Source organism: Thunnus albacares, chromosome 19 (genome assembly GCF_914725855.1).
Source record: "Thunnus albacares chromosome 19, fThuAlb1.1, whole genome shotgun sequence".
NCBI classification, from domain to species: Eukaryota; Metazoa; Chordata; class Actinopteri; order Scombriformes; family Scombridae; genus Thunnus; species Thunnus albacares.
In genome coordinates, this window is record NC_058124.1 from 21,117,031 (window position 1) to 21,144,784 (window position 27,754).

General features: G+C 38.2%; 4 protein-coding genes across 6 annotated transcripts; 1 reads left to right on the forward strand and 3 right to left on the reverse strand.

The window, feature by feature from the left end:
- Nucleotides 1-1,347: 1,347 nt before the first annotated feature.
- On the reverse strand, nt 1,348-9,686 carry eva1bb (eva-1 homolog Bb (C. elegans)). The gene is made up of 3 exons (XM_044335177.1): nt 9,202-9,686; nt 4,656-4,806; nt 1,348-2,798 (listed from the first exon to the last, which is right to left on the reverse strand). Exons 2-3 carry the CDS (start codon nt 4,720-4,722, stop codon nt 2,359-2,361), a joined length of 507 nt encoding a protein of 168 aa, XP_044191112.1. The 5' UTR covers nt 4,723-4,806; nt 9,202-9,686; the 3' UTR covers nt 1,348-2,358.
- A 2,814-nt stretch (nt 9,687-12,500) lies between these two features.
- Nucleotides 12,501-16,005, reverse strand: lsm10 (LSM10, U7 small nuclear RNA associated). 3 transcript variants are annotated; one of them, XM_044336642.1, is made up of 2 exons: nt 15,883-16,005; nt 12,501-13,954 (listed from the first exon to the last, which is right to left on the reverse strand). In XM_044336642.1, the coding sequence occupies exon 2, from the start codon at nt 13,914-13,916 to the stop codon at nt 13,503-13,505; it is 414 nt and encodes a 137-aa protein (XP_044192577.1). In that variant the 5' UTR covers nt 13,917-13,954; nt 15,883-16,005; the 3' UTR covers nt 12,501-13,502. The 3 variants fall into 3 exon arrangements, with proteins under 3 accessions (XP_044192577.1, XP_044192578.1, XP_044192576.1); XM_044336643.1 differs by having other exon boundaries at nt 15,904-15,985; XM_044336641.1 differs by lacking the exon at nt 15,883-16,005 and adding an exon at nt 14,129-14,204.
- Nucleotides 16,006-16,353: 348 nt separating this feature from the next.
- Nucleotides 16,354-25,137, reverse strand: oscp1a (organic solute carrier partner 1a). Its single transcript, XM_044334822.1, has 11 exons — nt 23,499-25,137; nt 23,264-23,293; nt 22,338-22,492; nt 21,361-21,528; nt 21,064-21,144; nt 20,857-20,960; nt 19,797-19,925; nt 19,630-19,684; nt 17,966-18,114; nt 17,821-17,881; nt 16,354-17,234 (listed from the first exon to the last, which is right to left on the reverse strand). Exons 1-11 carry the CDS (start codon nt 23,608-23,610, stop codon nt 17,112-17,114), a joined length of 1,167 nt encoding a protein of 388 aa, XP_044190757.1. The 5' UTR covers nt 23,611-25,137; the 3' UTR covers nt 16,354-17,111.
- Nucleotides 24,892-27,686, forward strand: LOC122970310 (translation initiation factor IF-2-like; the record flags this gene model as incomplete). Its single annotated transcript, XM_044336440.1, has 2 exons — nt 24,892-24,916; nt 26,134-27,686. Coding segments are annotated over exons 1-2 (1,578 nt in total), but the record flags the coding sequence as incomplete, so codon positions are not given.
- Nucleotides 27,687-27,754: the final 68 nt, after the last annotated feature.

Sequence of the window (27,754 nt, forward strand, 5' to 3'; positions counted from 1 at the left end):
TGAGAGTTGTTTTCTCTCTCGCTACAACAATCTCCAATTCAGCCAATGCCACTTAAAACGTGACAGCTAACGGACACTGGAAACAAGCACTCCAGTCGTAACATAATCAGCCTTTTCATGGATCGACGGGGGAAAATTTCAGCTAACAGAAAATAGACTGTCTCCTGGGACACTGTTTGGATCCACTTGGAGAAGCTCTGCGTTGGTAATATCTACAGTACGGCCCACATAAATGGCTCTTTCATAGCCCCATACAGACATGATTTTACCAGAGAGCCTCAGTGTTGCAGCTTAAGTAGTGTGGTGGGAATTGTGGAAAGGGAAACACAGGAAGTGACGGGGTCAGAGATACAAGCCAATGTAGAGGCTGGGAAAAGACTGGAGAGTTTCTGTGGGAAGGAGGCATCTGTGCTGAGATTAGCCCACCCTGAAACTTCCTATTTGGGACTAGTTTGTGTGACACTAAGGCTGCAACTAATAATTATTTCAGTTTTCTATTAATGTGCACATTATTTTCTTGTCATTTTGTCAATAACGGTGGCTCCCAACCTTGCTAACCTACCTTCCAAGCCACTTTTTTTTCTTGTGAATGACTGGATCATTTTAGATCTTAAAGCAATGGTTAGTTAGACATTTGAGAACTTCAGTTTTTATTTTATTTCATTAAACAGTCCAGATATAACATTTAAAGGTGCAATTAGGTGGATTTTGTTACCTTTGGACAGAGCCAGGCTAGCTAACTAGCTAGCTAAGCTAACTGTCTCTTGGCTCCAACTCCATTCTTAACAGAAAGGTGACAGTGGCATCGATCTTCTCAGCAAACCAGCAACTAAATGTATTACCTAAACTGTCAAACTATTTCTTTACACTTCTAAACATTCAAATAAAACAGAGAGAAATCAAAATCACTCTTTGGTTGAAGAACCGCTTGTGACATCTGCATCTTGCTCTCTAGAGGAAATAGCTTCAATTTGGGTTACAAGCTAAAAATGTTGGTAACTAAATATTATAAACTGTCTGATTATGATAGAAAATACCAACCACCAGAACGGAATCCAAAGATTTTCCATTAACTATCATATAAGAAAAAGAAACATCACACACAAGCTAATTTTTGGCGTTTTTAGCCATGAGAGCAGCGTGGCTCCAGTGATGTCATTTGGTTGGTCCAGACTGAAATATCTAAAAAAATTTTGGATGGATTATCATGAAATTTGGTGCAGCCATTCATGTTCTTCAGAGGATGAATTGCAGTAATTTTGGTGATCCCTCAACTTTTCATCTAATGTCATCAACAAGTCAAAATTGGGTGTTAATACTAATAACTAATTAAAATGTTCAGGTGTCGATTCAAAAAGTGGTTAAACTTTTATTGATTCACATTACAAACATGGAGTAAAATACAGATGAGGCCAAATATGCATACAACATCTGTCATATGTCACAAGAAATATGTGTTCAATATTAATAACCAATAAGACATTATGAAATAATCATATTCAAAAATACAGACAAAATGTGTAATTTAACAATGAAATTGTGAAAATGTCTCAAAACCCTTAAAAAGCCTTTTTATTATGACATGTTACTTCATCCTGCTTATTTTCACAATAACAGTTTAGAGGTTAATTGCAGGTAATTAATTATTTTTTTAAGTTTATTCTTATTAAATGTCATTTTTCACAATTCAATTGTTCACAATTCATTTTATTTCATAATACTACTTTTCAGTGAAAAGAAGCAAGATGAAGTAATATTAAATTATATTGAGCTTGTATGTATTGGATTACTAAAAATGTTATTGATATATTCCATATTTTCTCTGTATTTATTCATATCATAAATTTAAAGTCTTATTTATTTATTTTGAAGGGTTACTCCAGCAATTTAATATTTCACTTTCGTAACTTTGGAGACAGACTAATAAAAAAAAAAAAAAGGTCAAGATTGATGCAGCAGAGGATATCTCGACTTTTCAGTTCTCTGTATGGCTCAAGCTCCAGGAATGCTGGATCCTACAATTCCCATGATGCAACTTGATATCTTCTTTCATTAGACCCTCCCTGACCGGTAAATGTCCACATATTTAAACCCTAACACCCCCAGTGTGTTACACATAATTTCTCTTTTTCAGACTTCACTGAGTTCCTTACAGAGATATAAAAGACATTAACAACTGTTTTCACAGGTTGAGTCATATTCCTCATGATGAGTAAACCGATCTTCATGTGTAAAATCTGGTGGAGCGTCCCTTTAATATTGAGCACTTTGGGTCTCCATACAAATCAATGTGAAACATATTTCTGTCCAATGTCCAACTGCGTTTATCTCTCTTTGCAGTCTCAGTCAAAGTGTCTGTTAGTGGTAATGCACCCGACCAATAGTCCCCGTCCCTGTGACCAGGATGTCCGGCTGCCCGTTCCTCCATATCTCCCTGACGATACGTTCCCTCTCCTCCAGACGCCGCGCCTTCTCCAGCTCCTCTGCGGACGCAAACACGTTGACGCTCCTCAGCGTGCCGTTGGACTGGCTGCTGCGCTCGCTCATCGGCCCCACTGTCACTTTGGGGATCTCCGCCTCCTCCCCGTCTTCCCCTGCAATGCTCTCCTCGTCCTCATCCTCCTCATCCTCCTCTTCCTCGCTGGACTCCTTCAGCTGCCTCCTCTCAGGAGACGGAGGAGGCCTCCTGTGGCGGTGAGTCCTCTTGCAGGCGATGCCCGCCACCATGAGGCACAGCGCCATGAGCAGGCCGAAACAGACGCCCATCATGAAGTAGAGGGCAAAGCTCTCTGGATTGGCTGCGTGGGCAGAAAAACACAGCGGACGGGTTTGATTTGACCTGAGAAAAGGTAAAAAGTCTGACCAGAAACAGAACTAAATCTGTGCTCTTTATTGTTTTTCTTTACTGCCTACTTCTGAGCAACAGAACTTGCCACATGATATTCAGCACCGTGAGCAGATACACAGTCAAACTGCAGCAGTGTTGAGCCAAAGAAAACAGGACACCCAAGACGCTGGAACTGATGACGGCTAGACAGAGAAATGAATTCTTAAAGCTCAACAGAAAAGTATTTTGTTTAGAGCTGCAAAGCTGGAGTCCGGTGGTTCCAAATGTTTTTTTTTAACTTACACCCCTTAGAGGCTATTTTCACATTTTTTTTTAAAAGTCTGCCTTAAAACAAAACCCACATGGCGATATGTACATTGAAACAGTTGTTGGTCGCTTATATTTGCTCCTCTTGTTCATACCAGCTGTGAAAAGATTCCTTCCTAAAGTGTTTTGCTTGTAAATGACGGAGGACAAAATCCTCAATCGTCTGTCTGTGCAAAAAAGGCATCTCAAAGTTCATCTGAGGCCTCAGCAGTCTTAGTCAGATAAATCCAGCTGATATCCTCCAAAAAATTTTATTGCAAAATTCTCTCCTTATTTCCCCAGATAGTGTTTCATTGCTGAGCTGTTGTGGAGGGGTGCTAACTCAAAGAAATGATTTTGCACTACAAGAACAGTAACTAACAGCTAGTAAGAGTTTGAGGTCCGACCACTTGGGTCTTAATTTTCACTTCCATTTCGTCATTAAGTCAGTTTCTTGCTTCAGACTTATTATTTAAACACTCCATGAGGTGAAAATCAATGACAGACATTAAAACAGGCCAAAAAGACAATGTTAACATTGACCATCTAAAGAAGAGATGAAAGAAGCTACTAACACTATCTCCGAGAGACTCATGCCTGGTGTATTACTTTGTAACATGAACGCCATATTCGACTATTTACCTCATCGTGACAAAAGTTTTTGGTCTGAGTGCTGCCTAAGGTTGATTGGTTTGACTGAAAAAATGAAGAACGGAGACGCTGTGGCATCAACGCTGGCTGCCTGAAGATCTAAGACTGGATATTTTTCTGTACTTAAAACATCGATTTTGTTCTAATCTTTCCAGCCAAGAACTTTGGAAGATACCTGCTTATTTTCACTAATTCAGACTGCTGATGCCTCATATTAGCTTTATTTTTATTGATATTTTCTGGCAAAAAGAAAAGGCTGACATCAGCAACATAATACTTGTATAGGGACAGGATCTTTCGGTGACATGTAATGGGATAAGTCTTCTAGGCACATAAATGTAGACCATTTTTTCAAGTGTTTTTTTTAAGGTTTTTAAGGTCAATTTCTCCATACAGTTTGTTTCATTTGTTTATTTCTTTGTCGGTACAGATTGCCAGCAACCATTTCCATGTAATCACTCTCTTGCTAGCACCCTCATACTGTATTTGACTTTGTCCCCAATCACTTACACTTCACAGCCAATTTGTACTGTACAGGAGGAACAATTACAGCCATAACCAATAACTCTTTCAATCCTGTTTTAAGACAGAATAGAAAAAAATGTGAACTTATCCTTTAATACCAAGTAATCTCATCGCAGGGTCCATGTCTGTGAGTTATGAAGAGATTTTTACTCTCTCAGACTACTTAATTTGAATTAATTTCAATAGTTTTTAGAGGCTCGAGGAGGTAAAACTCTTCAGTATTCGGCAAGAAAAGAGCAAAGATTAGAGCACAATTCAGTTTTTTCTCATTTTCTACATTGGTAATCAACATGTGATGCCATCTCGAGGTTGGGAGCCAGTGTTGTAAAGACCACTGATATGTTACCTTTGATGTGAGCGTAGGTCGCCATGCTGTTACTGAGCAGCTCCATGTCTCTCTTAATAGGCTCCATCCTGGTTCAGCTTGGGTTCAAATATCTACCATCTCCAGGACTTTCTTTACAGTTGATTCCTGCACCATCCACTCAAGGCAGATCCTGTCACATAAAAACACATGCAGACAGTTAGTACATGCATCTAAATCTCATATTCTTGTGACAGTTTTAAACCTAAAGGGAAATCTGAGCTCATCAGCAAAAGCAAAATGTGTTCCTCCAAAGCTCCACCCATCATTCCTGTGATCTCAACCAGTGTCAGAGGCCACTCCACAAGGACACTGTGTTCCTCGTAAGTGTTTTATACTCAGGCCCGCGGCGAGGCCCCTCTGTGTCCGATAGGGATGTTTATATTTATGACATCAGTGCCTGAGGACTGAGGAGGCTCCTTTCCGGTGTCAAGCAAATGGGTTGACTTTTGGTTTTGTTTTGTTTTTCCCACAGAAAAACTGACATGTCGGATTTCACATGTTTGTTTTGACACTGAATTACATATCCGCTGGCCAGAAAACTCCGGCGGATGTCAAAATGTTAGACAGGAATGAGTAGGAGGGAATTAAAGGGTCGATCATCCACCCCCCCAAAAACCTCTAATACTTACCATGAAGATAATTTTCACTTTTATTTGCCCATGTTTTGTAATATCCATGTGATTTCTGCCTCCAGTTTGGGGGTTGCAAGGTTGTGAGAATCTCTTTGGCTGGTGTTTATACTATATTTTATAATAATAATGCATTTATAAATGTTGGTAATATATGATCAAATGCTCATTGATTTCTCACTGTGTAATAAGATGTCAGGTCTGCTGTTATAAATGAAAGAAACTTTAATAAAAAATCATTACTTTCTGACTTTCACGCTGAATATATGCAGTAAATGTATAAATGTTAGTAAGACGTGAATAAAACATTATTTTGCTGTTTTTTATTTTTAACTAATTTCTCAGGTCTATTCACAGGTCATAAATGCCTCATAAGTAGTTAATTAATGGATTTGGTCCAGACGCCCTGCAGCCCTTTTCCAAAAGGTCAGAGGTTAAACTGTCCATTGGAGTGGTCGCCCTGATTGACTAAGGAATTATCTAAATAAAACAAAGCAAGTTTCATGTCGAGATGTTAGGAGGATAATAGTGAATTACAACTTATATGGTCTTAATAAAGGGTTCCTTATTAGAAAGTTAGACCAAAATGACACAAGACTCGACGCGAGTCTACAGCCATGCTAGCGGCTCTGTGGGGCTATACTTGGCAAAGCAGCGCTTTGAGCTAAATAATGCTAACCTCAACGTCCAATCCGAAATATGCAAGTGGACAATGCAGACAGCACATGGAAAAACCTTAGCAACAACCCTAGCAACCAAAGCTACGGAACAGATGGCCATTCATAGGCATGAACAACAAGCTAACGTCAGCTCATTGGCAAGGTAGAAAAAACCATCACAAAGGGTTCAGGGTTCAACAAGGGTTAACCTCAAGTTTTGGAACTTTGACCATGTTTAACAAAGACATCCAACATCATAACAGTAAATAAATAACAGAAAACCAGAAAAAGGGTAATATGTCCCCTTTAACGGATCACGACGTTGCCGTGCTGCTAGCGTAGCTAAAGACTGAGCAGCATTGTGTCTTTCCAGGAACGATGGCCCTTGTTACTCTAGATTATCTAACAGTCTCCGTTAGAACTACTTTCTCCTGATAAGGGGGTTTAGACTAAAACCCTGTCACAGATGGTCCCACGGTTACAGTAAAGCTTGATGTAAACATGATGACTGATATTTCCCACCCCCTCACATTCCCTGTCATTACAACAACAATGTGCGTGGGAGCCAAATGTTTTTCTTTCTGGTGTTTTTCTCTCCAGGGAGAGCGAAATCATGCCCTGCTCCAGTCGCTGCCATCAGGGGGCTTGGGTCGCTCTCCCACCCTGATCTTTATCCCAGTGACTCTTGGCAGACCCTGTATACTCTCAAAGGCTTTCTTTTTTATTTTTTCAGGGGGGCAATTACAGTGATAGTCACTATGGTGGCTGACTCAGGGTCCAGTGACTAATGGGAACTGGTGGGTCTCAACCGGCGCTGCCTTCTGTTCAGCATTTAACTCCCTTCACAGAGAGACACATGACTCCATCTGCTATCCTCAATTTGCTGCCCCCAGACCTGAACCGCATAAGTGGGCAATTTAGCTTTTGGTTTAGTTCATGTTCGGTCAATGTTTTCTTCTAATTAAAGGTTGGCCCTAACACCCAGTTGTTCTACATCCACCCACCGGACTGTTTCTAAAACTTGTAGCATTTATCACACTGCAGATAACACCTTCTTATCTACTCGATAAGAAGGTGTAATTTCGCGTCCTCGGAGGAATAGTTTAACATTTTGGGAAATAACTTACCGGCTTTCTTGCCGAGAGTTAGATGAGAAGACTGATACGTCTCTCATGTGTGCTAATTATGAAGCTAAAAAATCTGACCAGCATTTCTTAAACTCATGCAATAACCCATTATGTTTAATTTCTTTAATACATACAAAACTGAAGCGTAAAAACAATAAGGTTGTGGTTTTATGGGGGGTTTGTGCTTGACTATTTCTTGGCTGGGGGCAGTTGTTGGACAGCGAGGCTTGGCTAATCTGTTACAGACCAAGAAATAGTCCAACACATTGTCATTTTCACATTTTGTGTTTTGTACAGATTTAACAAACCAGATTTAGCATGTTAATTAGTGAGCTTTATAGGTGCTGGTGGGCTACTTTTGGACGGAGCCAGGCTAGCTGTTTCCCCATGTTACCAGTCTTTATGCTAAGCTAAGCTAACCGGCTGCTGGCTGTAGCTTCATATTTAACATACAGACATGAGGTTGGTATCAATCTTGACATCAAACTTTCCGCAAGAGAGCTAATAAGCTAATTTTCCAAAATGTCAAACTATTCCTTTAAAGTCCATATGAATCGGCACCTTGAGAGTAACTAACTTCCGTATCGTGATGTATTTCCGAGTGAAACAGGATAGACAGCCGGGACATAACGTTGGGAGGAATTTGATTTGAACATTAAAAAGTGGTCGTGTCATAATGAATCTTAGCTCTGTGCTACTAAAAGGTGAAGATTGATGGGTGGATGATATTATTGGTTGAAACTGGTTGGATCAGGCCTACGTAAGTACACGTCATTATTTTGTTTTACAGGAAAACAACATAATTGGATTTTGATATGTGATTTCCTCTTTATTTTGGCATATTTTGTTGAAGAGGTGCACAGTATGACCAGGAATGTGATCTAAAAGGATTAAAAAGGCATTTTTCATTTAATCTTGACTTAACAAATGAAAAAATCTGCCAGTGCAGTAAAGATATCTCTACTTATTTCCAATAGAAATCAACTTATTTGAGTTATTTTGCAAAATCAAGTTGAATTTTTCTTTCTGCAGTGATGTAGTTGCCTTATTTTTTCCATGTTTCAAGATCTGGACACTATTTCTGGAAACTTCCTGTCACAAGTTGATTTCAATTGGAAACAGGTTGAAATAATCTCACTGTGGTGGAAGATTTTTTCACTTGTTTTCAAAGACTTGATATTAAATTTTTGTACCACCCATCTGATGCACAGTTACAAATGCGTTTTAGAAATTGTGTCCTCATAGAAGCACACTCTTGCTCTGTTTCCTCACTTGCAGAATGACACTATACACACAGTTTATTTTTATAAAGAGCTCCACAGAAATTCATGACAGCCTGAAGGAGGCAGTTTGTGGTGAAGTCTGCCCGAGCTGGAAGCCCAAAACAAATACCAGAGGAAGACAAATGTCCATTTTATGCAGCCGCAGTCTCGGGCAGACAGATTTAACACCTAACATTTCCAGACAAGTCCAATAACTTCTTGACTTAACCATACACATGCAAAGCCCGGCAGCTGTAGCTGTTTATGTGACCCCATAAATGCACTCCCATTCAACCCTCCCACATTTCCTGCTTAGATAATCCTATTTAAGTCAAAAGATGAAACCTGAAACCATTGAAAATAAGACTTGTTATTGTACAGTAGTCAATCCTGCTTGAGAGGATGAGTTGCTGTCAAAAATACTTACATATTATATCAACAATACTACAATACTTCAACTCCTTAAAGTACATGAAAGTACACTGAAGAAAGTAATAAAATATACGTAACAATCTGGGTTTTTCTTTGTGAATTTATAACCAAAGTGTTGATGATTTTGGGCATATTGCAGCTACTGCACCTATAAAGGATTTTATGGCCTGCGGTATTGTAAAGAACATGGTGCAGGCTGTGCTAATAAAATAGTTTGTTGCCTTGTTTATTGCCTGACAGCAGACTAACTGCAGTATATTCAGTAAGATTCTTGTGCAAATATCTGTTTGAATTCAGGTTTCCATTACAGAAAGCCTCAGCACTCAGTCCACAATCAACTCTTGACTTAACTGAAAATAAATATATTTGAACAAAATGGGTAAAAGATAAACATGTCAAGTCAGAACATCACTCACCTTGGTCCCTGGATGAGAGCTGCCACAAAGTTTCCTCTGAAGAATCAAGAATTTACCTCCAAATGTGATCCATGCTCATCAGCCAACACATAAATAAGATCCCATCGCTGAAAAGGAGAAGCAGTGAGTTGTTGTCGGTCACTCAGTGTGCGTGACAGAGGAGCTGATGTTGCTACTGGAAGCCGGAGAGGAAGCAGCTAAGATCCACTCCCTCTCATCCTTTAGAAGGAAGGAGGGACCAGCCAGGAATGGTCCAGACTCATGTTGAAAAAGGAGGTGTTTCCTTTTCCTAAGAGATACGTAAAACTAAAGGGGTCCTCATGCATCTACCACAAGCATCTGACTCCAATATAAGAGGCCCAAACTGCAACTAGAGTCCTCACTTTTATAGAAATCACCATTTAGTGGAGATAGTCTGCTACTTTTGTGTCCTTCTGTGCAGATTTGAGCCACACTGCTGACCAGAGGGAGCTGATCTGTCCTCTGCTGGCCACAAACACACCACAGTGAGGTCTGTTCACTGTAAAGCCAAGAGGGTGGAACAGGAAATAGCTAGTCGGCTGCCATGGGCACAGGGCCGTGCTGCTGCGGGGGCTCGTGGATTAATTGAGCTCTTTGTATTTTAATCTCAGCTTCCAGGGAGGGGAAAAAAGGAGCTCGGCAGTACAGTTTGTGTCCCTGACTGAGTTTATTAAGCAAACAGTGGAGCAGCACGCAGCGCAGGCTCGCAGGTGCTGTTGTTTGGTGGAGTCTAGTTGTGGAAAGCAATTAAGTACGTTTACTCCAGAACTGTACCTAAGTACAGCATTGAGGTACTTTACTTGGGTATTTCTGTTTTGTGCTGTTTTCTACTTCTACTCAGAGGCACATTTTGTAGTTTTTACTCCACTACATTTATCTGACAGCTGTAGTTACTTTTGAGTGAAGAATTTACATAAAAAAAACATAAAATAAACGTACAAATTACCATACATAGTTAAAGATTAAACCAGTGGGTTCCAACTTTTTTGGTGTGTGACTCATTACAAAAAAACAGTGTCTAGTCTCATCATGTTTCAGATGTCTATGAGTTGTCAGCAGTGAGTGATTTCCCCTCTAAACTTCTCTGATGGTTTCATTTTCAATAATAACGATCCAACATTTCACAAAAAATAAAGATCAAAGAAAACCACAAACAGACAAAAGTCCCTCATTCATAATCCTACTTAAGTTAAAGTGCAGAAGTACTATTAGCAAAATGTACTTTAAGTATCAAAAGTTAAAGATATATGACCTTTTAGAGTGATAGGATATTATTTATTACATTATTAGATTGTTAATACTGATCCATCAGTGCTTACGTAGCATTTTACTGCTGTAAACGGCCAAGGTGAAACTAGTTTTAACTACTTCATGTACAGTGAGGTGGTTTAGCGCAGTGGTTCCCAACTGAGGGGTCGGGTCTCTCTATGGGGTCACAAGATAAATCTGAGGGGTCATGAGATGATATATTAATGGGGTAGAAAGAAGATAAAATAAGTTTTGCAACACAAATCTGTATTCAGTTTTTCAAATATTTGATGTCTCTTTGGTGAAACTGAAAATAACTCATAGAAATCTGAAATGTGTGACAAGGCGTCCAAAATAAACAGATTATCTGGTTTAAAAATATCAATCATATACTTTAGTACAGTACTTCAGTAAATGTACTGAGTTACTTTCCTCAACTGATAGCAGAACTTAGTTTCTTATCTTTTTTACTCCATTAATCATTGCATGACCCCTCAAATTTATTTTATGACCCTTTGGAGGAACCCAACCCTTCAGTTGGGAAACACTGAGGTTTACACATTGATGCATCAGTATTAACCAGAGGTAGAAGTACTCAGATCCACTGTGTAAACACTGAAACCTTAAAAATACTCCTTCACAAATAAAAATCCTATGTTTATATTATATATCTGGATCGTAATTACTGATGTATTAACATTGTAATGTCATGGCAGGTAGGCTACTTTATATGCTGTGGGGTAGTTTAATCTATAAAAAATAATGCTAGTCTACTTGTTGATCATATGTTTTGTATGTTGTTCTGCAAAGCAAGTAGTAACCAAAGCTGTGAAATGAATGTAGTGGAGTAATAAGTACAGTATTTCCCTCTGAAATGTACTGCAGTAGAAGTATAAATGTACTTTTTACCACTGGTACTAACAGTCTAATCATGTCATATTTAATAACATATCAGTCACAGGAGCCATTTTTTAATTCTATTTTTGATACTTAAAGTATATTTTGCTGATAACACTAATAGTACTTTTACTTGTGATGGACCATTTTTGTATTGTTGTAATGGTGCTTTATTTAAATAAAGGATCTGAGTTGTTTGACCACTGGTATGACCCTAAACCAGGATGTGTTATGTGTTGTAAAAGAACTGTTTATGCGGTCGAGCCTCTTTTAGGTACTATTCTGAGCCTGGTGAGTGTTGATGTGGCACTCAGTCGTGTTTTTAGCAAAGCAGTAAGCAGTCATTATGTGGGTGGTTGCTGTCATTCAGGTTGGTTTTTAAGCAAACAAAGTCAAGAGAAAAATATGTCCTTTAAAGCTGTAGCCAAAACAATGATCCAACTGCTAAGGGACATTCCTGAAAGCTGGGAGCACGTATTCCTCTTAATTTAACACATTGTTTCACTCTTTTTAAACGTCTGGTGAATGCACTCCTATCTCTGTACAGTGCAGGTTTTTATCTGCACCAGCTGCCCCCGCCTGTGTTATGTCAGGCCTGTCCTTTTCCTGACACTGCATTGGAATAACATACCCCTTTGCAAATTCCTCAAATTCCCAATCGTATTTGTGTATCGGGAGAAACACTGCGACGGCAGTTTCCAAGGGAAACACTCTCTTCCTTTCACCCGCTCTGCTCCGCTCGCCTCCATTGGCCAAACAAAGTCCCATCCTCCCGCTCCGCTAGATGTCACACTGCCAATCACAGGAGAGAGTGACGGCTCACTGATGCACGCAGCAGAGATGTTTGTGAGGTAGAAGCTTTGGAAACATGCCTGCTTGTTTTTCCTCTCCACCAGAGTGACATTGATCATGACTAATGTTTTCCTGCGTATGGGCAGTTATTAAATCTGGGCAGGTTTCACAGACAAACAGATGGGCGTTGTGGTGAGTGCCAGGATTCTTCAACGCCCATGCCCGAGAGAAAACAGCTGACACCATGAGCCACACCTGCTCTGACTATTGATTGTATAATGTTCTATTTAATCTTAAGTAAGTTCTTAAGTGCTGCAGCAGAGAGTTGGCAGGACAATGACTTACTTGTAAGCATCTTTATTTACAATTATTGTATGCATTTCAAAAAATTGTTCTTACTTCATCAAAAGAGGACGAAGACGGCCGTTCACTGCTGTTATTTAATATCAATTACAGATCACAAACCCAATTACCAAAAAAACACAAAGACAGTGTTCAACTCATCAGCTGGTCCAGTGGTTCACAACTAAAGTCTGACTGATAAATAAGTTTTAAGTATAATATATGTCGGCTGATAAGTAAGTACAGATATGTTTGAGGTCATTTAGAAAGCGTCTCTATTAGAGTTTGTTCACCAGAGAGCGCAGACAAGTTTAAACTGTAAAACGACACACTGAGCGCATATCTTGGTCACGACGTTAAGGGGTCCTCATTAAAAATGTTGCAAAAAATATGTATGACCAAAAAAAAAAAGATTATCGGTCGATATAGCATTATCTGATTTTTAAACTTGATATAGGCTTCAAAAATCTAGTATCTGTCGAGTTATAGTCACAACTTTTTCAGCTTTGTGACCCCATAAAATGAAACAACTTGAGACCCCTCATCACGCGTATGCAATATGACCAAGTTCTGACATGAGTTGTGAGCAGCTTGAAGAGATGAAAGTATCCAATATTTCAAAATAAAAAAAAGAGCAAGAAGTCAGAAAAATAACATATTTGTGTAACAGATTTTTTTTTTAAATCATGTGACTTCTCAGATTTATTTTAGGAAGTGTTGGGATTCCCAAACCTTTAGGGCTTTAGGGCTGCAAGTAATGATTACTTTCATTATCAATTAATCTGACTATTATTTTCCTGACTGATTAATTTATCATTTGTTCTATAAAATGTCAGAATACAGAAAAATTCCTACTACAATTTCCTTATGATGTCTTCAAATCGTTTGCTTTGTCCGATAAACGCTCCGTAACCTCAACACATTCAGCAAGTATTTTTGGACTGGTCTAAACTTTTAAGTTCAACCCAACAGAGTTTTGTATCCTTCTAAAGAACAAAAAGTTATTTTGTCTTCCTGGCATACTCTTTCCTGCCGCCCCCTTCGCTGGCAAAGTTGCGGACCCGGTGGATCTTGGCCAGCTGGCCCTGTATAGTCTTCATTATGTCCATGTGGTCTGGAATGTGAACGTAGCGGACATTCCTACCGGTGATGAACAGGTCCTGTAGCTGGGTGAGCTGCCCCCGCCGGTCGCGGTACAGCACCTCCGCCAGACGTATGTTCATGAAGGCGTCCACGTTGACCACACGGCCCCTCGCCGTGCTCTCGTTCTTCAGGTCCACCGTGGTCACCTCCCCCTGCAGGCCCTGCAGCAGCACCACCATGCTGTTCTCTGCGATGGTGCGCTCCCGAATAGAGCTAAAAGTTTCAGCTGAGCCCGAGCCCGACGGTGGGGATTCAGTCCCCTCTGACTCCATGAACTCTGTTGAAGAGGATCTTTGGAGGTCAGCGATACCTGCAGGCAGGTTAAAGGTCAGTTAATGCCATGCAATTCATTACCAGATAGAAATAATCAAAACAAGTTAGAGCCTGTGTTAGAGAGTGTTTTCATTATATTTCCAACATTGTAAATGTTGCAAGGAATAGTTTTGGGTCATTAAAAAAATTATATAATGGAAAAGTCACAAACTCTGTATGCATGTATGCTCTATATGCATTTCTCTCTCATTTAGACAACATTTCGGCTTGCAGGCCTTCTTCAAGATCAACAAGAGTAGGACACAGACACTGGTATGTTATATAGGCAACATCCTGGTAACACATCTGATGGTGATTAAACAATCATGTTCCACCATTAGAGTAACAAAAACAATCAAGAGGCCTTCAGCGAATCAAAACTCTTAGCAGACAGCAACAGGAACTACAGCCAATCAAATCACTTTAAACAAAGTGACAAGAACCATTATGTCTCATACCACATGAAGAGATTTACATTTTAAATTACAATTCTTTGGTTAAGTATATTCAACCTCAGCTCTAGATGACCATCATTATCATTATAAGGTTTTTATGTTCAGTTTTTATTTCTAATATCTAGTCCACCCTCATTGATTTATTATCCAAAACGACCATACAGTTCAATCAACACCAATTTAAGACAGTTTCAAGAAAACTATAATAGTTTTAGCTGATGTGCCTGATAAAATGGCAACTGAGTGCACGGCCATATGTTTATATGCCCCTGCCTTCAATAAAGCATTAATTTAGAGTCCTATTGTGATCTCACAGATGCCTGGGTCCTTGATAATTGGGTCCTTTTAAATTCAAATTTTGAGGGTTTCAGTTCAAGACTCTGAGGAATGAAAGATGGTCTTGAGAATTGGCAAAACAATGTATTACATAGAGAGTGTCAGTGTTTTCGAGTACTGTCCCTCCAAAAACAACCTGGAAAGAACTTTGATCAAAAATGTCTAGAGCTGCAACATAGTCGATTCATTGACAGAAAATTAATTGCCAACCATTTAATAATTGATTAATCACTTTTAGTAATTGTTTTTTTAGAGGGAAATGTCCAAAGTTCTCTGATTCCAGCTTCTAAACTGTAAATATTTTCTGGTTTCTTTAGTCTTCTGTGATAGTAAACCAAATATCTTTGGGTTGTGGACTGCTGGTTGGGACAAAACAAGACATTTGAGGTTGCACCTTGGGCTTTGGGAAACAGTGATTATCATTTTTCACCATCTTCAGACATTTTTTAGACCAAACATTTAATCAATGAATCGAGAAATTGACCCACAGTTTAACTGATAATGAAAATAATCGATAGTTTCAACCATAAAAATGTCTGGCAGTAGAAACTTTATGTTATCTATCTACTGGCCATGTTTCATGAGTTTTCCAAGCAGAAACACAACACAAAAATCAAAATATCTGCAATATGTCATATTGACATAAATTACTATTGATATCAGTCAAAACTAGCTTTAACAAGCAGCATCTGAATCAGCCCAAATATATTTTTACCACTGATATTTGGCTGATTGGCAGCAACTTAACTTAGCTGTAAAATTAGCCTACTAGTAAACATGTAACTTACGCTCAAAAAACAACAATATAATGTTAACTTAGCAGTTTCTCCATTTCTTACAAAAACATACAGATTTAAGCTAATATCAGTATGAAAAATGAGATACTGGCACAGGCTTCATTGTGAGGGATATCACAGAGATTGTAACTCATTTAATTCATCCACTCTCATCTCAAAAATCACAGTTATTTGTATGATTATTGTGATATTTGTGTGTCTTGCTGATAACGTTTAGAAGTCAGATTCACTGTTAGCTTCAGCTGCGAACCACGTACAAAACTACGACCATTTAAAAAAAAGCCTTGAAGAGCCCATATTATACTGTTAACTTAAGATGTTGTGTGTGTTATATTTACCTGCATTAATTAAAACCTTACTTCATGTGAAAAACCCACACAAAACCTTCGCGGGAGGAGATCAAAAGCACGGATGTCAACAAAACTTTTCCCGCACGAAGACGTCGCCAGGAAATACAGCGTGATGACGTTTCACTTTGCGTCTGTGCGTCACAGATATTCTTCAACACAGGACAACAACAGCGCCCCTGTAGGCTGCTGGCAGCTGCTCCACGAAACAAACTAATACACAGGAGAAAGTTCAGTACAGACATTTCCTCAAATATAGTATATAAATGTGTCCATCTTCTTTTCTTTGTCATAAATGATAGTAAACTGAATATCTTTGGGTTGTGGACTGTTGTTTAGACAAAATGAGACATTTAAAGACATGACCTTTGACTCTGGGAAATTATAATGGGTATTTTCATTATTTTCTGATATTTTGTAGATAAAACGACCAATTGATTAGTAAAGAAAATAATCAGCAGATTAATCAATAATGAAAATAATCATTAGTTGCAGCCCTACTTTATTTAACCAATGACCTCTCTGAGATTGAAAATCTCTAACAGGAGTGTCCTGGCCAACAGAGCAGCAGCACATAGAACACAGAGGTTACAAAACTATATAAGACTAAATTAATTAAGGAAAATATTACAAGAATAATTACATATGGGTCAAAAGTATAATATAAAATTGATCAAATAACTGTATCAAACATATCTATACAAGCAGCATAAAAACAGATAAGCGGTACATTAAAATAGAATTCAAAAATACAGTACATGCAGTCAAAGGGATGAATAAAGTCCTACATCTGTCATACTGTTTACCATGCACTATTGTTTTTAAATATACTATTTTAAAACATATTTACAGTGCATTAAAATGGATGGGAAACCTGATTACTTATCCACTGTATTTCACTAAAACTCCCGATCCCAAGTCAATGTGTGCAAGGAAAGAAAAAGCCTAACTGTTTAAAAAATGGGATAGCAGAAGAAAAAAAGGAATATTAAATAATTTAATTAATTAATTTAATTTGTAGAACAGAATACATTAACTGCATATTTTACAGATTGTACAGAAGCTCACAGTGACAGATTAAGTGATATTAATAGTGACAAATAATGTGATTTAACCTGAGATACAAGACTCTGGCATTAGTCAGTTTGGCCATAAAGTTGAAACAATGAATACCTGCATTTCTGACTCATCTCACTCATTTCTGAAACCTAACAACAGACTCAGAGGTCGTCCATCATGGCCAGCAGTTCGTCTCCTTTGTTGCTGCTCGGATTTTCAGGCTGCTCTTCTCGTTCCGTAAACAGTCCGGCAATTTGCGCCAACTCAGTCGCAGCCTGTTCATCCTGAATCGAACAAAAACACGACAGCTCTTCAAATGTTCTTAAATAACAGATCAGTAATGTTATGAAAAGGATTGTTAATTGTTGGTGAACTACAATCCATTAAGAAAAAATGTGTCACATTTTCAGAAAAGTGTGAATTAATGTTATGACTTTATTCTCAAATAACTTAACACTTAAAATGAATTAATAATGAGGTGTGTATAGCTTCTTTGCTGCATCCATGATTATAGTGTTTTTAGCTTGCCGCAGGTCCTGTATCAGGTTTAGAATATGCTTACAGACTTAACAGGTTGCATAACTAAAAACTATGGCATAACATCAACACCTTGTAAAGTGGAAAAATAAACGCACATCAAGGGTTGTAGTGAGGTGCTGATGGATAGGTACAAAGTTTGGAACATGACTGTTTAATCACTATCAGATGTGTTACTAGGGTGTAGCCTACATAACATACCAGCGGCTGTGCCCTGTTATTATTGTTGATCTTAAAGCCTGAAGGCTGAAATGCCATCTGAATAACAGAGAAATGTTTATGGAGCCAGAGTGTGCAACACTTTTTTCCTACTGTCATAACATCAGCACTTACCTGCATCGCCTGAATATTTATCACTCCGTACAAGGACTCCTCAGCCCCACCTGAAGTCCCTCTGTTAAACAAAAGAAAGCCATATTTGTTGGAATGGAATTTAAGTTAACTAAAAGTAATGACAGATGGAAAAATAAACACTCACGCCTCGTCCTCCTCTTGGTCTGTAGTAAACAGGTTGATCCGAAAGCCGGTTTCAGCGTCAGGCATGTTCTCGGCCTTCACGCTGCCCATCAGACGGGCCAACAGGTTCAGCTCCTCCTTGGCCAGCAGGTTGGGAGTGTCATCTTTCTGCTGCAAGAGAGAGGTTCGAAGAGGTCAAAACTCCAGCAAGACTTGTAGTAAAAAGAAAAACTTTAGTGTGGCCTTCATCAGAGTCAGCACATCTACGCATAGAACATTTAAAGCTTCATTTTTTTGGACCTCTTTAGACTTTTTCGGAAGTTGTGCCAGAAACCCTTCTCTGCATGAAGAAAACATGTAAAAAGGTTATAGTAATACATGAACAGAAAACAGACCTCAAACCTAGACTGTACTGTGTTTAATGCATTACGCAGTGGTGGAAACAGTATTCACATCCTTCACTTAAATATAGGATTGGAAAGTAGTTGAATCTATAACAATACATTGTATTTTATAAGCTAATCATATGTTTTGTATATAAAATCTCAAACAAAGATTTAAAAGAATTGAAGATGTATTTGTCATACTTATAATATGACAAATGCATCTATTGAGTGGCTGGTAAAATGTGAACATTCACTAGACATTTGGCAGGTTGACAAAAAACTTGTGCAGTACAATGCTTAGTTCCATTATAACAGGGACATTATAAAAGAACAAAAAGCAAAAGAAGAACATTGTAAAAGATAAAATATTGTATACTGTAATGCAAAGTAGATCTGAGAATTATGTGTATATATTAGACAAATACACCGTACAGTTCAATAAATGCTTATATGCTGTATTTCTGATAAAGTGTGATGAGATGTTTATATACAATGCAACAATGAAACAGTGATGGGAGTTATTTAAGTAATGTAAAAGGAGTAATAGTGCAAGTGTACAGTCCTGTATGGCATCATTCAGGCATTGCCGTTATCTGCAAAGACACCAGCAACTATATCTGTCAAATAAATGTGCTCATGTAAAAAGTACAACTTTATTTAAGTGCAGTACTTGTGTAAATGTACTTCTTTGTATTCTACTACTGGGATCGTGTTTACATATTTGTGTAATAGTTTCAGTTTCATGCCGTTTCAACAGTGGACATTTTGAAATGTTACAACAGGAAGAACACAGGTGTCACTAATGACATTTACAAGGACTGTGCTCCATTTAAATGCACCATTAAGCATTCATACATACCACACACACACAATGATGCATACACACTGTGTAAACACTAATAATGACATACACACCCATACAGTACCTGTCAAAAGTATGGACACACCTTCCCATTCACTTAAATGAGAAAGTGTGTATATACCACCTTATTTCCTATATCACATGCCAAATCCAGCTTGCAGCCTCTTCCTTTCTGTTTATAAACACATGTATTATTAACTTTACATTGTCATGTAACTGTTGTTTAAGTCACCTCTATTAACATACTGTATATGAATTGAATTGTACCAAAAAGTGGTGTACCAATTTAAAAGAAAAAGGTGTTCCAGTGAGCCATCATTCACAATAGCAGGGCCTTATAGCTGGAAAATCTAAACTGAAAGCACCAGTTGTTGATGTTAATAATTACACCTGTCCTTTTCCTGCTATGAAAACACCATGAAAAAGCCCCATTATTACCTTGACAGAAGGAGCCTTGGATGTGTGCGTTTCCTCTGGATGGTTCACAGTGTACCTTTAATTCATGAAATACAAAACACAGCAGTGTCACTCACAAGTGGAGGGCTATCCACATGCACAGGCCATAGTACTGTATGTGTAAGACATAAAGGATAAAGGTGCATTACATGTTCATGCCCAGTTTGATGACTCTGTCTCCATGAAGCTCAAAGGATCCCTGTCTGATGGGGCTGGTGTAACTTCCTCCTGTGGGGAACTCACTTCGTCTCACTTCTCTTCCCTTACTGTCAAATGTCCTGTAGAAACAGGAAGCAGATGATGATACTCTGGAATATTGAGATATTTCTTACACGCAGACAGAATATATATGAGACTAAATGCCAGAATATTGCAAATTAAGATATGTCAGCTTGTCAGCAGAGCGTTTGCAGTTGCACCACACATGTAAGCAGCCAAATCTGGCTTGCTGTGTGCAAATGACACTGAACAACCATTTTAACAGCCATTATAAAACAATAAAACTTATTTCAGTTTGTGTTAAAGGATAGGTTCACAATTTTTCAAATGTGTCTTAAAACAACAGTCAGGGGCCCATAAGAACAGTGAAAGAGGTTTTCCTCACTGTAATTATTTCTCTTGTTCATACTGGCTATTAAAAGATCCCCTTCAAATGTGCTTTCAATGTAAGTGATGAGGGCCAAAATCCACAGTGTGTCCACACAGTGATTTTATGTAAAAATGTGTTTAAAAGTTTATCTGTGAGGCTTCAGCAGTCTGAGTTAGTCATATCCAGTGGATATCTGCCACATTTACAGTCTTTTTAGCATCAAATTCCCTCTTTGTGTTTCCTTGTTGAGCTGCAGTGGAAGTATTGTAAGAAAAAGAGGGACTTTGGCACTAAAGAAAGATATCTACTTGATTTGACTAATTTGGACAGCTGAGGCTTCATATTATCTTCAGATAAACCGTATATTTTGTCCCCCAAGTGCATTATGAAGGGATCCTCTAAAGGTCAGTATGAACAGGAGGAATTATTATGGCAAGAAAAACCTATTTCTCAATGTTCATTTGGGCACCTAACTGTTGCTTTAGACAGACTTGAAAAATTGTGAACCGGTCCTTTAAACTTGATCTTGGCTTTAAATAAAGTTGCATAAATCATGTTAAGTCTATTGACAGCAATCTGTATGTCATCATATGTGCAAGACATAATTATACCTACAGTACCTAATTAGCCCTGGAACATCTATCCCACGAGGCACTGGTCCTGAGGTCGACAGGGCAAAACGTCCGTTGGGATTCTGTACTTGATTTTTGAGAAAAAGCGACACCTAAATGAGAGAATAAAAAATTCTGATTGAGAAAAAAAAGGTTTTTTTTATATTTTCATCTCACTTGTATGGAATGATTAGATAAAATGACACAAGGACTCACGCGGATATGCATGTCTTGAAAAAATATGAGTAGTGTTTGTCTGAGAAGCTGGAATTCACCTTCTGACAACAATGAGTATGCCTACATCAAGAGAAAAACAGGTCACACAGGATGTACATACAGACGCTAAACACTGACAGCTGGAATTTAGACAGTATAGACGAATTTATTGTAAAGACTGTTTGCAGAAATTACATGTAACAAAGGTGTAGTGGAATTTAAAAAATGTAACTTCAAACCAAAAGTATTCAGTGATGGAATGATCCAGTACAAGACTGGTTTACAACTGTTATCTACCTCAATGATCTTCCTATGTGTCTCATCCACTTGGTTCACAACCACAGGAGTGTCTTTCACAAGTTCTCTGATGGTATCTATGTGATTGTACGAGATGAGCAGCAAGTCTTTTGGGCGTGGACAAAGGAAGACTTGATACTTGAAAGCCATGACCATCAGCTCATAGAGCTACATGAGGAAAAACATATAAAATAAACATTGAACTTGAGGACCATCAAATAAAACTACCTGTCACTTCCTAAACTGATAATTTTACCCACAAGATCCTTCTCAATTGCATCTAATAAAAGAGCTCTAGACTTGGAGTCAGACTTAAAGTTTGGGCATATTCAAAATTTTTACTACTGTCAACAAATCCCATTAAAAGACCTAAACCGTCACTGAATTAATCCCCCTAACAAGCATTGGCTGTGCAGCCAAACCTGATTTACAGTATCTTATTAATCTGTCACAGATATCCATTGTTGTCCAAGAACTAAATCTGCAGATATATATTCCTCAAGAAATACACTTATCACTCCTGTTTGAGTAACGTTTGCTAAAAACTGAAGTGCCCAGCTGTTTTAGGAAATTACTGAGCCTTTAAAACAATTAAACTAAATATTCATGACCCATTTTTAAAGATTTAAGTCTTCAGTGGGAGCGAATGGGCTTGGGGCGGGGATTTGTTGTCAATAACAAAAATATAGAATATCACCAGCTTCATGATTTGCGAAGACTTGAGACTTGACTCCACTATAGACTTGAGAGCAAAACAATGAAAATCACAAGTTTAAACCTAGTAAATTCACATAAAAAATGGCCACACACCTAGAATAGTTAATTATTTGGCCTGTGAATTAAAATGTTGCATCACTTATTGGTCAGCATTCAAATAACTAAAAGACTTGTAACTGACTTCCAGTTTGCCTGTGAAGACTTGACTGAGATTTGCCCCTATAAGAACTTAAAAATCAAGCTTTTTCTAGTGTACATACCTTGTCCATACTAGCTGGGTTCAGCCTCATGATGGAGGCGTGTGCTAACCGGGTTAGCACTGTTTTCAATGTCCTGTGAGAATACAGCTGCTGAGGTTTGAGAAGTTCATCCATAAAGGCTTTACTAAACATGGTCCCAACAATGTCATTCATTACTGTAAATGGGGAGGGGACAGAAACAGAGAGGTGGTTAATCCTGCCAAGAATTTGCTACTGAATATTTCACATGGAATGAAATAGCACAGAAACCCTTGTTTTAGTGCTAATTTGGGTACCTGACAGTTGTTTTAAGACAGACTTAATACATTTAAATATGTTATTTAAAGGTAGCTCAATCACAGCAAATCACATGAATTCCACTAGAGTCAAAAGCTGAGATGGCAGTGATTAACGTGACTAAAGCTAGCTACCTTTAGCAGGAGTTTAGCCGGATTTTTTCATCATGATTGGATTTAGATAGACAGACATTAGATATTTAGATAGTAATTCATTTTGCTACAATAACTGCATTACTAATATGTTGCTTCATCAAAATGGATATTTTACAATTATAGAAAAATCAGTAAGGCTAGCCATGGCTAACTCCCCAGCTAGCTTGCACTTGAAATACTGAATCTTCCCTGCTTTAGCTGCCTTAATTGTTGTCTGTCTCTCTACTACAGTTTTATATGCTGTTTTCGTGGAAATTATACATTTCTATAGCATAATAATATTTTTTATAAGGGTAAAGCAGATGCTAAAATGTAAGATTCCAGTCTTAATTTTGACCAATGTAGTTGCTGAGCTTTGGCTTTGAATATTCCAAAAATTACTATTGCATCTCACAACTGTCCTACATTAGTTTTATAGAAATTGCAGCTATCAAGACACTACAGGGGCAAAAAGAGCTGACTAAACAATATTATTCTGAAGTGTGGCATGGGTACCTCTTTTTCTGTCATTCTCTGACCACACTCCTGCAGCCGAGGTAGGTTTTCCAAAACAGCAAAGAAAGAAAACAAATTTGTCACTGTCTTTGGGGTGTTTTGCACAAGAAATATGAGATGCACATGTTTCAGTCTATAAGCTGACATTTGACAGCTACAGCTTGTCAGGGGGAAGGATGAGTGGGAGCTACACATGTACACACCTACCAGACCTGTCAGTTCTCAAGCTATCTACCTTTCTCTGAATTGTCCTCTGAAGTGTTGTGAGCTCGCAGGCGTTGGTCCAGTATGTAAAGCATCTCTCCACCAAGATTAATGAAAACCAGGGGGAGAGTTCTCACAGACATCTTGCAAAGACAAAGACAGGATTAACTCCTACTGTAGCAAAAGCTGGCGCAGAAGTAAGCTTTAGAAGCAGTTGAGCCCCTTGCAGATGAGAGTCACTCTTGTCATTTCAAAGACATTATCTGATTGTTCCTGTTGTGAATTGCCACTGGTAACAGAATGGTCCATGTTAATGCTTATCTGATCATGATTCTGCAGATAACCTTTCTCACTAAGATGCAACAGGTGGTGAGGAAGAGGATCAGCACTGGCCGGGCACAAGCTTATTGGCCAGGATAAGAATGACGTGGTAGCACAGCCCAACCAACCAACCACATACAGGTAAACTGCTACAGTATGCGTGTATGTTCAATACTTGTAAAAAGAAAACACAAAACAAACCCTATAGAGCAATGTCAGTGTTTTATAAGCCTATTTACAATTATTCAGAAACTTAATAATCATGTTTATATTTTATTAAACATACACTCAAAAGGTCCATCCAAAAAGCCAAAATTATATGGACCTTAGGAAACTATCGATACCTAAATATTACACTAATATGTGATTGTTAAACATCTTATTCTGAATGCTGCTATAACACCCTCTACCCTATTTTTTTAAAAAAATCTGGCTGCAGAGATTTGATCCCATTCAGCCACAACAGCATTCGTGAGGTTGGGCAATGATTTTGGGCCTGGCTTCAGTTCATCTTGAAAGTCTTGGACAGGGTTGAGAGCAGGCCTCTGTTCTTCAACACCAATCTGGGTAAAATGTCTTCATGGACTTTGCTTTGTGCATGTGGTCATTATCATGTTGAAACAGAAAAGGTCTTCCCCAAGCCTCCACAAACATGGAAACTATTATTTTCTAAAATATCACTGTATGGTGTAGCTTTAAGATTAGAGTAGAGCTTAGTCCAAACAAAGACAACAGCTCCAAAATATGTGTCCACACATTTTCTGGCATATTGTGTAGCTGCCTCCACTGACATTGCCTATACTGATTTGTTGAAATATTAGTAGAAGCCTTTAAAAATCTCACATTATAATTGTATTCAGAAAATGGATGAATTGTACACACAGTATTTGAAAATAATAGCCAGCTGAATTGACTCCTTCCTCTCCACGACTACCCCTGAGGCCATATTTTACTAACTAAACTGTCATGATATGATCTGTTCTCCACTTTCACTCTCCAAATAAAAGATTAGAGAGAAAAAATATGCAAATGAAAGTCAAATCATTATGCACACTGTTACAGCAGCTCACTCCAGGGGAGACAATTGCCTATGTGTCACCGTCATGTTCACAGTTAAAGCTTTTGCGAGTATTTTCCAAACTTACAGTTCAGACAAAAATACAAACACATCTGGGAAAGACAGCCACACAAATGCTGATTGAGTTTACTGGACCATAAATCAACCAACAAACAATTATGGAGATCCATCATTACCTGTGGCTTCTCTCTATGTAAGTTGAACCTCATATTGATAATTGTGTTGTGTTTTCTTTTCTTACCGTATCTGCCTATTCCAGTGGTGGAAGAAGTGTTCATATCCTTTACTTAAGTAAAAGTATCAATACAGCAATGTAAAAATTGATACTCCATTACAAGTAAAAGTCCTGCATGAGAAGTCCTACTTGACTAAAAGTACATAAGTATTAGCAGCAAAATGTAGTTAAAGTATTAAAGTAAAAGTACTCATGTAAAATGTCATGCAATGCAATGTAAAAATACTCCATTACAAGTAAAAGTCCTGCATGAGAAGTCCTACTTGACTAAAAGTGCATAAATATTAGCAGCAAAATGTAGTTAAAGTATTAAAGTAATAGTACTCCTTTGGGCCCTCTGATTGATATATTATTATATATGACATCATTAGATTATTAATACTGAAGCATCAGTGTGTAAGCAGCATGTTACTGTTGTAGCTTCTGGGGGTGGAGCTAGTTTGAACTACACTATATACAGTTAGCTAGTTTAGTCCAGGGGTTCCCAACCTAGGGGTTGGGCCCCTCCAAAGGGTCACCAAATAAATCTGAGGGGTTGTGAGATGAGGGAGAGGAAAGACGAAAAAACAAAGTTCTCATACACAAATCTTTCTCTAATCTTTGATTTTTGGTGAAATATTGGATCATTTAAACATTTATTGAAATAAAACCATGTGAGAAGTTTAGAGGGAAAAATCACTATTTGGTGGAGCTGTTAACAACTCATAGACATCTAAAATGTGACCCCGACTACACACTGCTTTTTATAAGATTGCTTTTTAAATTTTGAAATTCAAAAAGGTTGGAAACCACTGGTTTCATCTTTAACAATGTGTTGTATTTCAAAAGCTTGTTATATTATCCATTGTGTTAAAACTTCATCTTAAAAGTAACTAAGGCTGTCAAACAAATGTAGTGGAATAGAAAGTACTAAATTTCCCTCTGAAATGTAGTTGAGTGGAAGTATAAAGTAACATCAAATGGAAATACTCAAGTAAAGTGCAAATACCTCAAAATTGTACTTCAGTACAGTACTTGAGTAAATGTACATAGTTACTTTCCACCACTGGCCTATTCTGCCTAATAAGAATAAAAGCAAGGATTCCTGTTTTTCCTGTTATTTGTTGTTTTTTGTTGTTATTGTTTTTGTTATAATTTCTCAAGAAACATTAAAACAAGTATCATGTCTCCCCCCTCCCAGTGTAACCACTTGTTCAGGTGCAGGGACAGGTTTCAATGATCACCCGGCCCTAGCTGCAAGCTCTTATAACCTAAACTGGATGGAATCTATACCTGATGACACTCCAATCTCTGCTATTTCCATTCCTGGGACACACAAGAGCTTATCACTATATGGACCTTTTAAAACATATCAGATTTGGACCTTGGATAAGCAACTGAAAGTGGGGCTGCGGTTTTTTGATGTGCATACTGGGATTTTCTCATCTTTCCTAAAAGATATTAATATCGGTGAGAGTGCCAAGATATTTCAGAAAAACATGAGATTTGTTGATGCCCTCAAGATCATTTTTGACTTCTTAGATGACAGTAAAAGTGAGACTGTACTTTTAAAAGTGACAATACATGGGCTGATAAGGGAGGCAGAAGTTGAACAACGTATAAAGGTATTGCTTCAAAAGTACAAACACAGAATATGGACTGAGTCGTCCATACCAAATATGAAACAGGCGAGGGGCAAGATTGTTTTTCTCCAGAGTGACACGTTTCATGCTGGACTAAAAAGTCATGAATCTAATTTTTTCAAAGGTGACAAGCTAAACAATATTGAAGCCAAATTAAAGGATATGAAGTCACGCGTCTGTCGTGACATTGTGCTGACTGTCCCTGCAGATGTTTGGAGGCCTAAAAGGTTGGCCAGAACAATTAACAAGAAGTTTATTGACTTTATCGAGGAATATAAGAGAGACCCCTCAAACCAGGACTGCTTTGGTATCCTGAGCTTCAACTTCCCAAGTGCTGAAATGATTAAGAACATCATTCAGATAAAATCGTGCAGCTGTGGACTTGGATCCGCATCTGAACCAGAATCAAAAACTCCTGAACCAGAATCCTCAACTCCTGAACAAAAATCACTGCCACCTGAACCAGAATCAAAAACTCCTGAACCAGAATCATCAACTTCTGAACCAAAATCACTGCCACCTGAACCAGAATCAAAAACTCCTGAACCAAAATCATCAACTCCTGAACAAAAATCACCACCACCTGAACCAAAATCACCACCACCTGAACCAGAATCAAAAACTCCTGAACCAGAATCATCAACTCCTGAACCAAAATCACCACCACCTGAACCAGAATCAAAAACTCCTGAACCAGAATCATCAACTCCTGAACCAAAATCACCACCACCTGAACCAGAATCAAAAACTCCTGAACCAGAATCATCAACTCCTGAACCAAAATCACCACCACCTGAACCAGAATCAAAAACTCCTGAACCAGAATCATCAACTCCTGAATCAAAATCACCACCACCTGAACAAGAATCAAAAACTCCTGAACCAGAATCATCAACTCCTGAACAAAAATCACCGCCACCTGAACCAGAATCAAAAACTCCTGAACCAGAATCAACTCCCGAATCAAAATCACCGCCACCTGAACCAGAATCAAAAACTCCTGAACCAGAATCATCAACTCCTGAACCAAA

What these genes read in the sequence shown, in the direction of transcription:
- eva1bb (XM_044335177.1), bottom strand. Translation starts at nt 4,722, where the DNA reads ATGGAGCCTATTAAGAGAGACATGGAGCTGCTCAGTAACAGCATGGCG. An exon ending in GACCTACGCTCACATCAAAG is followed by an intron (nt 2,799 to 4,655) that starts GTAACATATCAG and finishes CTGCCCACGCAG; the next exon opens with CCAATCCAGAGAGCTTTGCC.
- lsm10 (XM_044336641.1), bottom strand. Translation starts at nt 14,156, where the DNA reads ATGCATATAGAGCATACATGCATACAGA. An exon ending in AGAGCATACATGCATACAGA is followed by an intron (nt 13,955 to 14,128) that starts GTTTGTGACTTT and finishes ACCTGCCTGCAG; the next exon opens with GTATCGCTGACCTCCAAAGA.
- oscp1a (XM_044334822.1), bottom strand. Translation starts at nt 23,610, where the DNA reads ATGTCTGTGAGAACTCTCCCCCTGGTTTTCATTAATCTTGGTGGAGAG. An exon ending in TTCAAGACATGCATATCCGC is followed by an intron (nt 20,961 to 21,063) that starts GTGAGTCCTTGT and finishes TCTCTCATTTAG; the next exon opens with GTGTCGCTTTTTCTCAAAAA. An exon ending in ATCAAACTGGGCATGAACAT is followed by an intron (nt 19,685 to 19,796) that starts GTAATGCACCTT and finishes CATGAATTAAAG; the next exon opens with GTACACTGTGAACCATCCAG.